Source organism: Sphaeramia orbicularis, chromosome 11 (assembly GCF_902148855.1).
Source record: "Sphaeramia orbicularis chromosome 11, fSphaOr1.1, whole genome shotgun sequence".
Classification (NCBI taxonomy): domain Eukaryota; kingdom Metazoa; phylum Chordata; class Actinopteri; order Kurtiformes; family Apogonidae; genus Sphaeramia; species Sphaeramia orbicularis.
This window is the reverse complement of record NC_043967.1, coordinates 7,899,164-7,914,483: the sequence shown is the minus strand read 5'-3', so window position 1 is coordinate 7,914,483 and position 15,320 is coordinate 7,899,164. Positions and strand designations below refer to the sequence as shown.

The 15,320-nt window shown below is 38.8% G+C and overlaps 1 protein-coding gene across 1 annotated transcript in view; it reads left to right on the top strand.

The window, feature by feature from the left end:
• Positions 1–15,320, top strand: part of jarid2b (jumonji and AT-rich interaction domain containing 2b) — a 172,192-nt gene that overhangs the window by 130,034 nt on the left and 26,838 nt on the right. The window contains exon 5 of the mRNA XM_030148010.1: positions 11,128–11,346. Coding sequence (XP_030003870.1) covers positions 11,128–11,346 — 219 coding nt within the window. The remainder of the gene's footprint in view (positions 1–11,127; positions 11,347–15,320) is intronic.

The following is a 15,320-nucleotide window of genomic DNA, read 5'->3' as shown; positions in this document are numbered from 1 at the left end:
TAAAGACAGGAGCGGTGCTTTGGAAGCTGACTTCTACTTCTTGTTGCAGACTCTGCTGTACTGCACTACTAAAGCTAATTTTAGAGCTAGGCGGCTAAGCTGACAATTGAACCCTTTTCCACTGGGTGTTTCCACTCTGCTGCTCCCTGCTTTACACTGTATTTATAGACCCAGTTTAGTGCTCTGTGTATATGAATGTGTGTGTGTTCCGTTCATGCTGTGAGGATGACATTTTCCTACACAGGATGCTTTTGGTCTGTTTTTCCCCTTGGCCTCTCATATGACCCATATGCAGGGACCCTTACCAGGAGAGGGACATGGGAGAATGTCAGCAGGGCCCTTGAGGTTGTCTGTGTGTGTGTCTGTGAGTGTGTGTTCAAGCATGTGCATGTGTCCAAATCCATGCACACCACTGATGTCGTTCATGTTGCTTATCTCCCATGTGTGCTCGCCATATTGTGTGTGCATGTCTGTCTGCATGAATGCAGCATCCAGGGTATCTGACCAGAGACAGCCTGTGAGGACATCAGTGTTAGCTTGGTTGATCTTTTCAAAAGGACCCCAGTCTTTGATATTGTCTGAAACCCCCAATCCTCTTTAAGATTCTGATATATATGTCTCTGTGATGATTTGACCAGCACACATGAGGTTCCTTCATGTCAGCCACACCGAAATGTTTCTGACAGGATCGTTGGTTGCATAATAGGAACCTCCATTCTATTAACTCCTCTGTTAAATTGAATTGTAGACCATGTGTAAAGATAGACAACATTTTTTCCCATTGTGTAAAAATGATACCAGTATTCCAGGATTTGCTACTGACAGATTCAGAACTGTGATTAATTATTACAGCTGTCTGTCCCTCATTTTTTAATTTAACAACTAATGAGAAAGATGACAATTTCAACACATAGATGGTCCACATAAAATCTTGCTGAAAAACACTATTACAAAAAATGCATGCGTGTTTACTTTGAGTTTGATTTTTCATAGACTAACATGAGAGGGGAAGCAGGATTTTTTACCTTTACTGCAGCCACCAGGGGGAGAGTGACATATTTTGGTTTTACTTTTGGAGTGTTAATCTTTATATTCATTCTAAGTTTTAAAATAGATTTTTCCCTATACAGTGCCATAATAATGTGTTTTAGTACACTGACCTAGACTTTCCCACAACAAAAAACAAAGGGATTTTTTCATTGGCATTTGATTATTGGATGCTGTGGAAGAACAAAAGTTTGATACTAACATGATGATCTTCAGTGAATACTGTGCTGATGAATTATGAAGCATAAATGCATGAATGGAATGCTGAGGTTAGTTTCTAAACATACTACACATGAGCAGCCTTCTTTGGATGATGTAAAAGCAGATTAGTTGTTCACTGTGATGACATTTAAATTTGCAGTCCTTTTTAGGTTTCTAGTTTGATTCTGTTTCAACATCATGTAGTTCAAGTGGTTTGAGAGGACATGAGACTTCTTCATCTACTCCTTACTTGTGTTTTTAAGATGTGGAGAATTTACCCAGTAACACAGATTTTGTTTTAGTCACAGGTGTTTTTAGACAGGTATCTTACATCATGTCGATGCAATTCAACTGCTGTCCTGTATCAAAACAGAAGCTTGGAAAAGTATACTCACTTTTCCTTAACATTATGAAATGACATCAGTTCATCTTGTTTTATGTTTAGTCTTTTGTTTTGGAGAGGACTGATTTCAGCTCCTATAACTTGAGTGTCCTCATTAACCTCTGTTATCTCTTTTCACCACATGTTGTTCACCAATCTTTTGTAGAAGATGTAAAAAAAAAAAAAAAAAAAAAAATTCATTAGCAGTTGGTGCTCATCAATTAGGATTGTCCACTTTTCTGTTAAGTAAAATGCCACATCAGATAATAAATCTAGTAATTTGCAATAGCTAGTGAAGACTGACCTTGAGCAAGTAGATTTCTCCCCCAATTCTTCAATGTTAAGGTAACAAAATACATCAACATTGAACCCTAGTGGGGTATTTAGTTGTAAATTTTATACTGTAGAGCAATGTCTTATCTATTAATCTTGTTTCATGTAGACCTTATTTCAGGCATTCAACCAAAAACTGAAAAAGCACTCTCCAAGAGGAGAGAACCACAACTCATTTCCTGGTTTCAGGCTTATTAGGTCTACTATTTGATGTCTGACATGGCAGTTTGTGCCATTTTTTCCTCGAAACACTACCAGAGGAGTTTTCTGGTATTCGTCCTAGGTCAAACGTTCACAATATGTAAACACACACCCCTATACCCCCCTCTACACACCCATTGCAGTGTTTGCTTATCTTATCTGGTAAACATTACGCATCCAACCCAAAGACTTCTATCCATCAGTCATTGTGACAGATACATAAAAGTAGCTAGAAAATGGAGAACTTGAAACAATAAAGAGCACCAAAAAGAGAAACAAATGTTTTAAGTGCAGGACTTTTGTGTGACTTCACATTGTGAAATCACATCAAAGTTTTCCACCTTGCTGCATGTTTGTCATCTACCTTTTCATTCATCTGAGCTTGTGATTGATAAATGCTTGTTTTTTTCCCATGCTAATGAATTGGCTGGCTCCTGGTGGGGGTGTTATAGCTGCATCCAAGGAAAAGTTATTTTTAATTCCTTTCAGCTGGGGGCGGGGGGTGCCAGATTATTCTGATGCAACGTGGGAGTAACCGGACAGAAAAGTGAAAAACAAGATTTCTGTCTACTGTATAGAGAGATGCACAGCATATATACTCACCACCCACACTGTCTAGGATCTCCATTCTGTCTTTATCTGACTGCTCATCTCTTTCTCCTGTAAACACATACACACTACCCTCCCCCCCCACCCCCCACTCACTCAGACACTCACACACACACACACACACACACACACACACACACACACACACACACACACTACACGAGGTGGAGTACTTAGTTGCTGCCTGTGTTCTCAGAATGGTGTTTATGTGTGGTCCAGGTCTGTAGTCGGGTTGTTTATATCCATGGAGAAAGCCATTTGGGTGGTAGCCAGACTGTCTGCTTCTGGTAACCCAGAGGGTGCAATACTGCTTTTGGCAGGGTGGGGCAGCACCGAGAACACAGCACAGTGAAGAAGCAGGAGGACTTTCAGGGAGAAAAGTGAGGATGAGAATAGCAACTGTGGTGGGTTTATTTTGACCTGTGCTTTGTAAGCTGTAGGATTTATATTTATGTTCTGAATAACTACTGACTTAATAGCACTATCATTCAGGAGCATTGGTTGTTCTCAATGCACACTCTCAGTACCAGCATTGGGAAGGTAACTTTTGCGGCTGAAAAACACTGCACAGTAACTTTTACCTGTCAGTTGCTTTTAATAGAGCCCAAATCAGAGCTTTTTGTAGCCAATATGTATGTAGTAGACACGGTATGACAGGTAACATCCTTTACTGTCTGTTTAATATATGGAGTGCATCCGTTTAAAAAAGAGCTCAAATCTAACCCTAATCCCCAAATAAGTTGCTGGTAACGTGGTGAAGTAAGGTCTCTTTCTGATTTCAGAGGGAAAAACACAAACTCTCTGAGAAAAGAAACTAGAACTAGACACGTGGTAACCACAGGACCCCAGACTGGGTAATAATACTTAGTTCTTTAAAAGTAGCATTGGTCTGTGCTAAGACACCAGAGCAAGTAGATTAGATCTGCCAACTAGAAAAGCACTCGGAGAGCGCAGACCTCCACCAAGGCAGATCAGCCCCCTCCCCCAATCACCACTAAAATGTAATCATTTGTTCCTTGTGGCAGTATCAACATTTCCTGATTTTTTTTATCCAAATTCTTCCGTAACTGTTTGAGTTATCTTGCTAACAGACAGACAGACAGACAGACAGACAGACAGACAGACAGACAGACAGACCCCGTGAAAACATAGTTTTTGCAGCAGTGCATGGTTTTCTTGTGTGTATTCTCTCCAGTATTCAAGTACTGACTTGACATAACTCTTTGTTATAGGTCAAATTTAAATTAGTAAATGTAATTCATTGACATGTTTTTGGTAATTGATTTTTGTAACACTGTTGCATGTAATTACTCCAGTAGCAGTTGAACTGTACAGTCTGCACTTTGTGATATACAAATTCCATAATATTCTTTCTGATTTTTGACCTCTACTTAACACCTTTGATTAAGTAATATTCTCTGAAATACAATACAATAGAATCCATTTTATCAGGAATCTTCTACTGTTTGTTTTGTGCTTTTGGAAACGTTATTTGCAGAGGTTTGTCCTTAGTACACACATTGGCACAAATGAGATAAGAACAGATTAGAGGTTAAATGAAAAACCATTCATACACACCCCTAGAAAGGAGTGTCTTACATAAGGCTCATTTGCAGGATTCGATGTGCCACTGCGCACGCACCGCTGTGGTGTTTAGCTCTTTGCCCTCTGAGCTCTGTTGCCAGCTTTAGCACGGTGCCTCACTCTCAGGTTCAAAGAGGCCAGTCTTAGTCTGCTCTGCTTACATAACCTCTCAGCTCCGACCTAGTGAACCACAGACCTCGGATCTGTCTGACGTAATTACATCTGTGAGACGAGTTTTCACATGTGGCTTTGAGAAAAGCCTGCCAATCCTGAGAACTGTGCTTTCAGATCTAAGCTTGAGACCTGAATGTTTTTTAGCCAGATTGTAGGATTTGATTCTGTTTGATGGTGTTTTCATTGTCTGAGAATCACACTTAACTGGAAGCACATTTTCACCCCTGGGAATGGGATTTTAGTTCGACAGCTTCTTGTGTGTCTCACAAGTGCACTGCTGCTGTGACAACTGAATTTCCCTCAGGGATAAAACACTTTTCTCTTTCTCTAATATGTGATTGCTATTTGATTAAAGCCCGGAAACTGTTTGTGACTCTTCTGTTACCAGTGATGCAGTGCAGACACTAGTAGTCCACCACCATCGAATTGTGGATTCTCCTTCAACAGCACAGCCACTGTTTGTGGGGTTAATGCTTCTGCTGACATCAAGGAATGCCAATTGAAGACATAATCCCTAATCCTCTCTCAGTCTCCCTCTCTTTTTCTCCCCAAGTGACTGATGAAGAGTTTTGGCAGAGCCCAGCAGTAGGAGATAACTTCTCTCTACACCAGAGAACTTGCATTTGTCTCCCTTTTCTGGCCTTCCCTGGAAAAAAAATACAGTACACTTACACTTCCTGGGCAGCACTTTGTTCCAAGTCAGCACGTCCACATGTCCCTGTGGCAGCTAAAGCCTCCTGATTGACTATTTAAATTGTCCTCATTGTTTCAGTTCCAGTTAAGGAGACAAAAGAAGGGTAGTCTGAGAATGGAGGGTTTGTAATTATGCCCCCCTCACCCAAGAGCCCAGTTAAAAATGACAATCCTAATAGACTCTTTCAGACCTAATTATGATTTGTCTGTGGTCAAAATGAGGTGGATGAAAAGCCAGTGTAATTAGGGGATTGGGCTCAAGCCCTGTTGGAGATCTTGGAGAATGACTTGGTGGTTTTTTTTCCCACCATGACTGTATGTGTGTTTGTATGTATTCTCTCTTGTGTGGGTTGTCTGGGAGCTGATGGATTTGAGGGTGTTCATGCCAGAGATAGGAGTTATAAATCTTGGGTAAAGGACCCAGAATGATTGCTGTTCTTCAACAAGATGCCAGTGAACAGTGTTGGAACGTTGTTGGCAGGCCTGTCTGTGAGTGTTTATGTCTATTTCTGTTTCTCTTTTTCTTTTAAATGTGAGATGGCTCATGTTCTGGGTTCCCTTTGATTGAGGGCACTTTCACACCTATTTTGACTGGTCTGGACTTTGGGGCTTTCTTTGGACTTTATACTTTGATCTGAACAAAATTTTCCTGCCCCAGGCATCAGTCAGACTGAAAGAGGCAGTTTTGGTCCACATCTAACTTAGAAGACTAAACTCAAGTTACAGTGAAGGCAAAACTACCCAGACCAATGTAAATGCATCTTCTCTTTTTCCATTTCCAGGACATGTGATCATAATTTTGAGAACCCTCTGCCTTACCTGTGTCTTCCCAAGACCACACTTTCAAAACTACATCATGAGTTGCTGATATTCATTGTTTTTGCCCCATGTGTTTGTTTTATCTTACATATGACGTTGAGTTGCCTATGTGCCTACAGATCCTTACAAAAATACCCCTGCTTTAACAGGAAGTACTTAAATACTACATATTTATAAAACAATGTAAATTGCAAGCATTATAAATGGGGGCATTTGCACACTCTAATGTACTTACATGACTGTCTTTGAAAGACCGATTTTTTTTTGCTGTCAGAATATGGTCTTGAAAGCTTTTACATTTTTAGCTGTTTTTTGGGATGATGCTTTGTTTGGGTTCATCTGGGCAATTTGCCAATTTTGAATCTTTTATTACTGAGGACCTCTGTGTACAAAACACACTGAGGTCTATCCTCTGCACTGTAAGATGTTGCTTATGGTCCAAAAACAAGGGTGATGTGAAGAACATTTTACATTTTAATCAGAAAAAATAATTCCCATGTCATTGTCATGTGCAGATCTTTTAATCTGCTAATAGATGGGCCAATAAAATCGAGTTTGGGAAAGGTAGTCCTTAAGAAACACAGTCATGCTTCCTTTTTCGTCTGCTCCTTTGAACTCCTCTGTTGCATTTGAACATTTTCACTCATCTCTTCCCACTTCTCTGCATACCCCCGGGTGCCCCATGTGGCCTGTTTGCCATTGGCCTGCTGACCCCTTGCTCTGGGCAGTAAATTACAGCCATTTAGCTAATGAAGCGAGTCATTAGAAGCTGATTGAGGCAGTTTGTGTGATACCTTGTTGTGTTTGTTTGGTCTGTGAGAGGAGCATTTGTGCTGTCGCCAAGATAAACGAGGTGTCTGCACAGTGGGTTTTGTGCAGCTTTAGGTGCATGTGTTTGGCTTATCTACTGGTTTATATGTGTGCTGTAAAGTGTTTGTGCAACAAATGTGGTCAACCAAACCCTAAGGCTTGATCCATTTGTTACAATCCACAAAATTGTGTCCCTTGTTCATGTTGTTCAACCACGTACAATTATCTGCATCCTATTTCAGATATGAATGCTAAAAAGCCACAATGTGAAGTCACACCAGTCATGTGTTATTATAGCTACTTACTCCTAGGATATGGACCTTGCTTGCAGAGAAACAGCCCTTACTCTGTGGATGTAAAAAAATTAGAGTAAAAGCTGTATTTCACTGTGATCAAACAGAATTTTTTTTTTTACCCCAACAGACCTCTTTCAGAAGTCAGAGAGCAGGTAAAACTCCAGTATTATCTGCCCAGACAATCTGCTGCCACTACAGGTTTGGTCTCCCAAGCTCTCTGAGGAGATAATTAGAAAAGAAAAGTGCGATCCAAGGTAAAACAGGATTTATTTTAACGAGGCTCAATTTTCTCATAACTTTGAAAGTAAGTGTGATATTTAAACAAAGCTTCCAAACCAAATGTGATATGATGTGATAACCACAGGTCCCCAGATCAGGTATTAATAGTTGCTAGAGTTTTAAAATGAACATCAGTCTGCACTCAAACATCTGCTATATTTGAGAAAAGAAAAAGTTGGAATAAGCATTTCAGTGTGCTTTTTATGTCATGTTGTCACCACAAAACAGAGAGTAATGTATCAAATTAATTTTTGAGAAGTCAGTAGAGTTGTAATAATAAGATTGCATAATTCCATGAATTTTAAGTACTGCTGTACTGTACTATACTGTACCCTATGCATTGTAGGTTTTCCATGAACAGTAATTTGGTTCTCATCAGTAACTTTGTGTGTTGTTGGCATTTGTCAGGCCTTACAGCATCTCTTTGTCTAAAGGCAAGCACAAGCTCAGCCACTGATGCCATTTATTTTATTGTGTGTATCCTCACATTTATGCTTAAGTGTGTGGTGTGTTCAAGATAAGCCATGCTGTCCGCTGTGAATGTTAGGGAATGTGAGATGTTACACAATTTCCAGATACCCACAGCTTAACACCCAAAAGAAAAATTTCTCCATTTGTCTTAAACTAAAAAAAAAATCGATGATAAACAGCCATAACATCTAATTTTTTTAGCAACTCTTCCATCATCACAACAATGCACACAACATGAATAGAGCAGTGAAGTGACAAAGAACACTGTTAACACTAGAGTAAAAACACATTTGCATCTTTTTCCGCAGTAAAAGTAAAAATACTTTGACAGTCTATTATGCATAAGTCAGTCAGTAAAATTAAGTATTTAGGTAAAATAAATTAAAATGTAATTCACCGTAGGTCCCTATCATGCCAGAGAATGACTCTTGAAGTTGTTGTGTTGTTACAGAATCCAATTTTATTATCACTAACAAGTACATATGAGAGCATTATAAAAGTGTCTTTATTGATACTTGGTACAAATAATCTACCCAAACAATGACCTGTCACTGCGTCAAATTAAGTGCATCATGTTCATTACTTCCAGTTACAAGTAGATGTAAGTAATGTAAATACTATAATTGTAAATACTATAAATACTAAAATTATGAATACCACAAATAATACAAAAACTGAAGTGAACTGAAAATACTTACCATGCAATTACTGACAAATTTCTTCAATGTACCGCAGTACTGTACCTCTACTTACTAGACAGCAGAGGATGTACTGAGTTACATTCCACCAATGGAAATTGAAACATTTTAAACAATCCAGCAATTTCATGTTATTTAACTGCCTAATAGGATGGTCCTATGGTCTATTATGGGACAAATCTGTGTATTGAATAATTTTTTAGCCCAAAGAAACATCTAGATTCACACAATTCACAATGAGATATAGATATTCTTTGATTTCTTAAACGCTGGGAAAGCTGTCGTTCATCCAGTTTGCATCTTATGTTTTGTGCTTACATGTGCTTATCTGTACTCCTCTGTAAGCCTCATGCAAAACTAAATTGCAGTGTCTTCGAACTTGTAATCTCTGTATTTTAATTTACATTGCACTCTGTAAAACCTAAGATAAAGGACTTGGCACCCTCCAAAACAAATGTGCTAGCTAAATCAGGCTTATTCTTCCTCTAAATCAATATTTTTTAATACAGCACAGTTGAAGTAGACTGTTTTTCCCCCAAGAGACATAAGCATATTTTAATGCACGTCTGACTAATACTCTGTGATCTCCAAAAGGGTAATAAAAACCACAGTATTTGTTGTTTATGCTTTGGAAATAAATTAGACTTTAAGGATGCTATAGCATCATAAAATGTATGAAGAGTCTGATCTTGACCAGCTCTAAATGTAAAGTGTCATGAGATAACTTTTGTTATGATTTGGTGCACTCCAGGACCCTTCCACTGCATGTCATAGACTTCACATGTCCCGTAGGTCTACTTGAAATACTTTTTTCACTTTTTTTTTTTTTCTTCTTCCAGTAAACGCTACAGCTGTCCCACATACATAATTATGACTCCCATTTCTAAATATTTCCACTGCACTTATTTGGATTTACTGTTTATCAGTATACTAGCTTTTCATTTATTGATTGATTGATAGATTTTTTTCTCTTTCAAGCATAAAAAGTTTTTGGAGATATTTCAGGCTTTTTTTTTTTTTTTCTTTTTTGGCCATTTCTACTCTATTTTTGTTAATGTACATACGTGTTCATAAATGTGGATAAAAATGACTGGATGGAAACACATTTAGGGCTTTGGATAGAATGCCTGAAGTGGATTCCTCTGGGAAACAGACAATTTATGACTTATCCACCCAAACACACATTGAAGAGCTTTTTTCTGTTGAAGTTATGGTACAAATCAGCATATGGCTGAAATAATTTTTTATGATGCAGCAGAAAATAGTAATTTACCCATACACGTAAATCACTTTTGTGTATGTACACACACACACACACATAGATTTGTAACCCCCCCCCCCCAAATATTAGTTCCGGTTCTAGTCGCTTCTGCTCCACTCACAGCGTTTCTTAGTGTTCTTTAATCCTGGCATCTGTGTAACAGAAGCAGCTGTTTCACACCGGTTTACAAGTACAACATTATGATATTTAATAACATAGCTTTGGGCTTTATGACCTTTTTATGAGTGTGTGTGTCTGCATTGAACTAACTGAGATAACATTATAGACTATCCACCGCCAAACACTTTTTAGCCTCTTCCAGTGTACATTGAGCTCCAGTTCTCTGAGATGACAATGAAAGTGATTGTGACAGAAAAAGGAAAGAGAGAGTGAACGTCAGTTTCCCTCTCCAATAGGCAGAGAGATTGACAGTAATCCTGTTTGGGAGACTGAAAGCGACAGATTTGGGATTAGTTCAGCAGCGAGAGAGACAATTTGGTTTCTAAAGGAACTCCTTTACAGTGTTAGATATTTGAGCACAGTGTACAGTATATATGTCTCAATAAAACTGTCAACATCAAGTCTTGGTGGAAAGACAGGCCTGTTGCATACTTCTAGTTCTCTGGCTTCAATCATATGTTATAAACTTATGTTACAAGTCATCCTCTCTCCTTTCCCTGGCACTGTATATAGTCATACTAAAGACAATACTAGAGGTACCAGGAAGACCAGCTAAAACAAAGGATACAGCTAGTAATCAACCCATTGAAAACAGTTTGTCTATGTTAGGAAATGATTAGAAAGAAAATAGATGTTTAACTGTGACTGAGATTTAGTGGAAGTGCAGTGAAAGAGGAACTGTCAGTGCTTTGTGACTCATGTCGTGTCCTTGATTATGTTTGTGCTTTTTATTGTGTGAATGTACCAATGGCGCTGCGATATGCAGAGCAGTTTACAAAGCATCAATAGGCCACCAGCAGGGATAATAACAGACGGAAAACAGCAGCACAATCATCGTTATTATTCACAAACCCTCCAGCACCATCTATTTTTATATTCATATTTCAACAGCTATTTCATGTCAAATCAGAAGTCTTAACATTAGAATGGCAATAGTAAACTTTTTTTTTTAATACATACAATGTATAGGTTATTGTTTTCAAATAAAATAATATCCTAGATATAGACTTTCCAATCAGTAAGGCTGTATTTTCAGGACTTTTTCTCCTTTGTCATCTTCTTTCTCCTCTCCCTTTCGCTCCACCCCAGGTTCATCAGCTCTGCCCAGTAACATGGCCTACTTTGGGAGCTCCCAAGAGGAGGAAGACTTGGAGGAGGATGACGAAGAGGAGGAGGAGGAGGTCCGGAACGGAGGTGGTATCCACTCTCACGGCACAGGAAGCAGCAGCCAAGCCTCAGCATCATCCTCTTGCCACTTGACACCTCGCAAGGGCAAGCCCCCTGCCAGGCAGCCTCTGAACGGCCACGGTAAGGACGGGGCTAGTGCTCGGAAACCAAGATACATTGTGTTTCAGTTGACTCTTTTTTTACTTACACCCTTAATATTTCTAGAACTATTTAGGAATCCTTATGTTCACTTTTGTGGATTTTAGGAATTGACAGACAGGACACTTTGATTAGTTTAAATGAGTTTAAAGTGGCCTCAGTGATCCTGAGGTGGAAGGACTGGATGAGGATGGGTGCAGTGTGAGAAGATGGGGAGAATATGAGAATATCTGTTTTTTTGCAAATGTATGATTTTATAATTGACTATTTAGTTGGCTTTATGTATTTTATTTTGGAAAAAAACAAACTAAACATTACAGTTATTTTAGATGGAAAATGGCAACAGAACACTCTACATCTTCTAAACCTTTTAATTATAATAGCCTACAGCATCACCTTCTGACAACAGTACTCAGCCAAGTTTATTCAGTTTATTCATTCCAAAGCAGTAAATAGAATTGCCTAATTTGCATTTAGTTTTTTGTAACTTTTCAAAAGCTTGCTTCATTTTCACTTGGCACTTTAGGCAATCCAATCAAAACAAGTCAGTCACATTTTGAGTCCTCACTCTTATGTCAGGAGGACTCAAATCGGGGAAGGACGATGTTGATAAAGGAGTGAAAATAATGGTAAGACATGAATGGGGCAGTAGTCCATGTTTACATGTCTGCATTGTGTGTATTCATAGTGGGCACACACCACCAATTTCCCAAGATTACGCTCGTATTTTCCACTCTAGAAAAGGGGGTAAGTCACATGGGACAGCAAAGCAGTGCATTGACACTTTCCACCCCAATTAACACTTAGCTGGCTAAGCTCTAACAAGGTCTTTACACACACACACTGCAACAGCTGGCCAGAGCACAGTGACAGCGTATGTACACCCACAGGGGCACAGATGCATTCGCTTGAATACACACAGACGCTCACGCACAACATTTAGGAGATGAGAGGCATACGATTGAGCCTGTGAGCACAAACAAACCCAGCAACAGAATTGTGTTCACTGCAGAGATTACAACCCATCAGATATTCTCATTTTATTTTAGGTCCTTGAAATGATCATAATCTCACTGCGTTTTTTTACACAAAAGTTTTGTAGATCAGTGGACCTCATAAAAGAATATTATGCTTCAATCCCCACTTTTTGTGTGATTTGAATTTTGTTGCTGCTTCATTGCCAACAACTGGAAGATATTTATAGTTTTCTGAAGTTATAAATGTTTGCTTAATCTGATGTGGCAAAGGAGCTCATCATACTAAGAGTAAGAGACAGTATAGATGCAAGTATGAAGTTTTTTCATGAGGCCCAGCAATTTATTTTTAAAAATGAGGGAAAGAATGAGTAAAACAAATAGAAGACATCCATTCCCAAGGACTGGGTGGCAACCCACTGGTGGGTCACAAGAAATTTTGACTTGCCAAGTACATTTGCTTCTCAAAAAACAAGATAGAGGAGATAAGAAATAAGAACACTTATTTTGTCATTTTCAAGTAATAAATATGTATATTGTTTTAAATAAAACTGTTGGATAGCCACTTATGCTGAGTTAAATGCATTTTTTAATCTAATTAAGTATGCATGCATAAAATGAAGTTATGTTTATCTTTGAAATGGCTCATATACCTATTTCAGTTGTAATTTTGTCCCTGAAAGAAAATGTTTGAAACACTGGTATAAAGATACAGTACAACATCCTGTGTTCATATGGTGTAAAATGATTTTCCCATTTTTATTTACAGTAGCAGAGTGTGTTTGTGTCGGGTCCATGTTGAAGTATTGAATGTACAGATTTTTTTTTCACCATGGAGTGTAGAAAACGATTTTAACCTCGAGGCCCGCCCTCAATGGCACACTTTGGAGACATCCAGTCCTTCCGGCCAGGCGTTTTCCCCATGAAACATCGGCTAGATTTCATAGTTCCCCCTTTTTGCCCTGCCTGTCTCGTTTCCCTCCCTCCCTGCAGTCTATAAGAATCGCCGCCAGAAAAGTTCAAAAGGTGAACGCTTTGCTCATCGCTTTCCTCTGTCATTCTCTCGAGTGTAATGTGGAGGAGGAGAGAGAGACGGCACAGACTGGTGGGATTAAGAGAGAAGGAGCCAGGAAAGGTCTATAGATTCGCTTGCATTGAACTGTTGGAAAACTATTCACTTCCTGCCTATCGCGCAACACACACATACTGTATACACTCTGACTTCTCTCTTACTCTTACAAGAACAACTGTAGCTGCATCTTGAAATACAAACTGTACATGTGTACATATCTGTTTAAGGAGCATGGAAAGTTGAATATTGAAACCTGCTTGAACAAATCTAAGCTTGTTGTGTGTAAGAGGACAGCTTAGACTCCATTCTTATCTCACACACCAACACTGTTTGCATAGCAGTTTGGCGCTTGCTGCGATATGCTGAATAAATAGATAAGGGGGAAATAGGTAGATGTACTTTGTAGGGGGCAAAAGACATGATACGGTTAAGGACACCTAAACAGAGTTTGTGTACACACTGGATGTCGGCACGCACACAGTGATTCATTGCTTCAGTGTTGAGACAGTGTTGAATATCAGGCAAATACTCACAGCAAACATACTAGTACTTTGGGTGCTATGAAGATCAGTGTCAAATGTGCTACTTGAATAGAACTGGGTCAAATTATTTCAGTGTGGTAAAGAGTCCATACTGATAATCCTGACGATAAATGTCAAACCATTATTTTACAGTTTAAAGGCTGATTTTTATTCCCAAGTTTAAGAAACCACATGGTTATTTGTAGATTTAAATTATTTTTGAAAGACATGACAACTGAAATGATATGAAATGCAACAAGACATAAAAGATGCTACAAGATGAAAATGACATAGAAGAACCAACAAGGTTGGGAAAAAAAAGTAAAAGATGAAAACATGACATAACATAAAAACATACACTTGTAGTACCGGATGTTGTGATCTTGTGCCTAGTTTGTTCATATTTATGATTTTGATCAGAATAGCGATAGTGTTTTAGATGTAGGATATTCAAACCTGTTATTTTAATAATAGCAAAATTAAGTAAATCAACAAAATTTCAGTCATCACTGTGTTTTCAGAAGGAGAACTGAAATTAATGAGGCAAAGAGAAACATTTTTATCCTGGGAGGTAAAGAGAGATGTTGTAGTGCAGTTCGTCAGTATTCTGTTTCTCCTTATCTCCCTCTTTCGGCCATGTGCCATGTTGACATAGCTAAATTAAACAGCTTTTATTGGACTCAATTTCTTGCTTACCTTACTTCTCAGAATATCCAGAATTCTCTCATTTTTCATTGGTCCTTGCGGCTTATGGATGCGCATGCACACATATATAGACAGAAATATACCCAAAGATACAGAGTACATGCAGGTCACACTGGAGTTTATGATGTGTGTTGTCAGTACTCATCTAGTGTAAGGGTTCACTGTATTTGTGCTGCAGCCTCCTGTCTGTCTTTCCAAACAGCCCGTTGTCTGCTAAGATGCCATGAAACTTGAAATTAAGCCTCATAAAAACTGAAGAGAGAGCTACTGAACATGTGTTAATTGCTTCACTCCTGTACAACTCACTTAGCATCATCCTTGGGGCGTTGATACAGTCAATGACCACTTTCAACAGGTTCATTGACAAGTGGTACAAAGAGATTTTTTCATGCACACATTAAATCATGCATATTTCACTGATTGGGGCCTATAGGTTAGCCAAAAGCCTGTCAGTCCGATGTTTGTGTGGGCTTTTCCACTTGGTCGTTGTGGTTTTGGTGCCAGGGGGTTTATAAGCTATTCTGCACTACAGGGGGGTTATTGAGAGACTCATGTTAATGTACTGGCTTTGGTAGACGGTAGCCTGGAAAAATATACCATATGTCCGCATAGATTTATGCCTTGCTATCTGAACTTTCCACAGAGTCTTGTTTTCATACCTACATTTTGCATATTTACTCATGC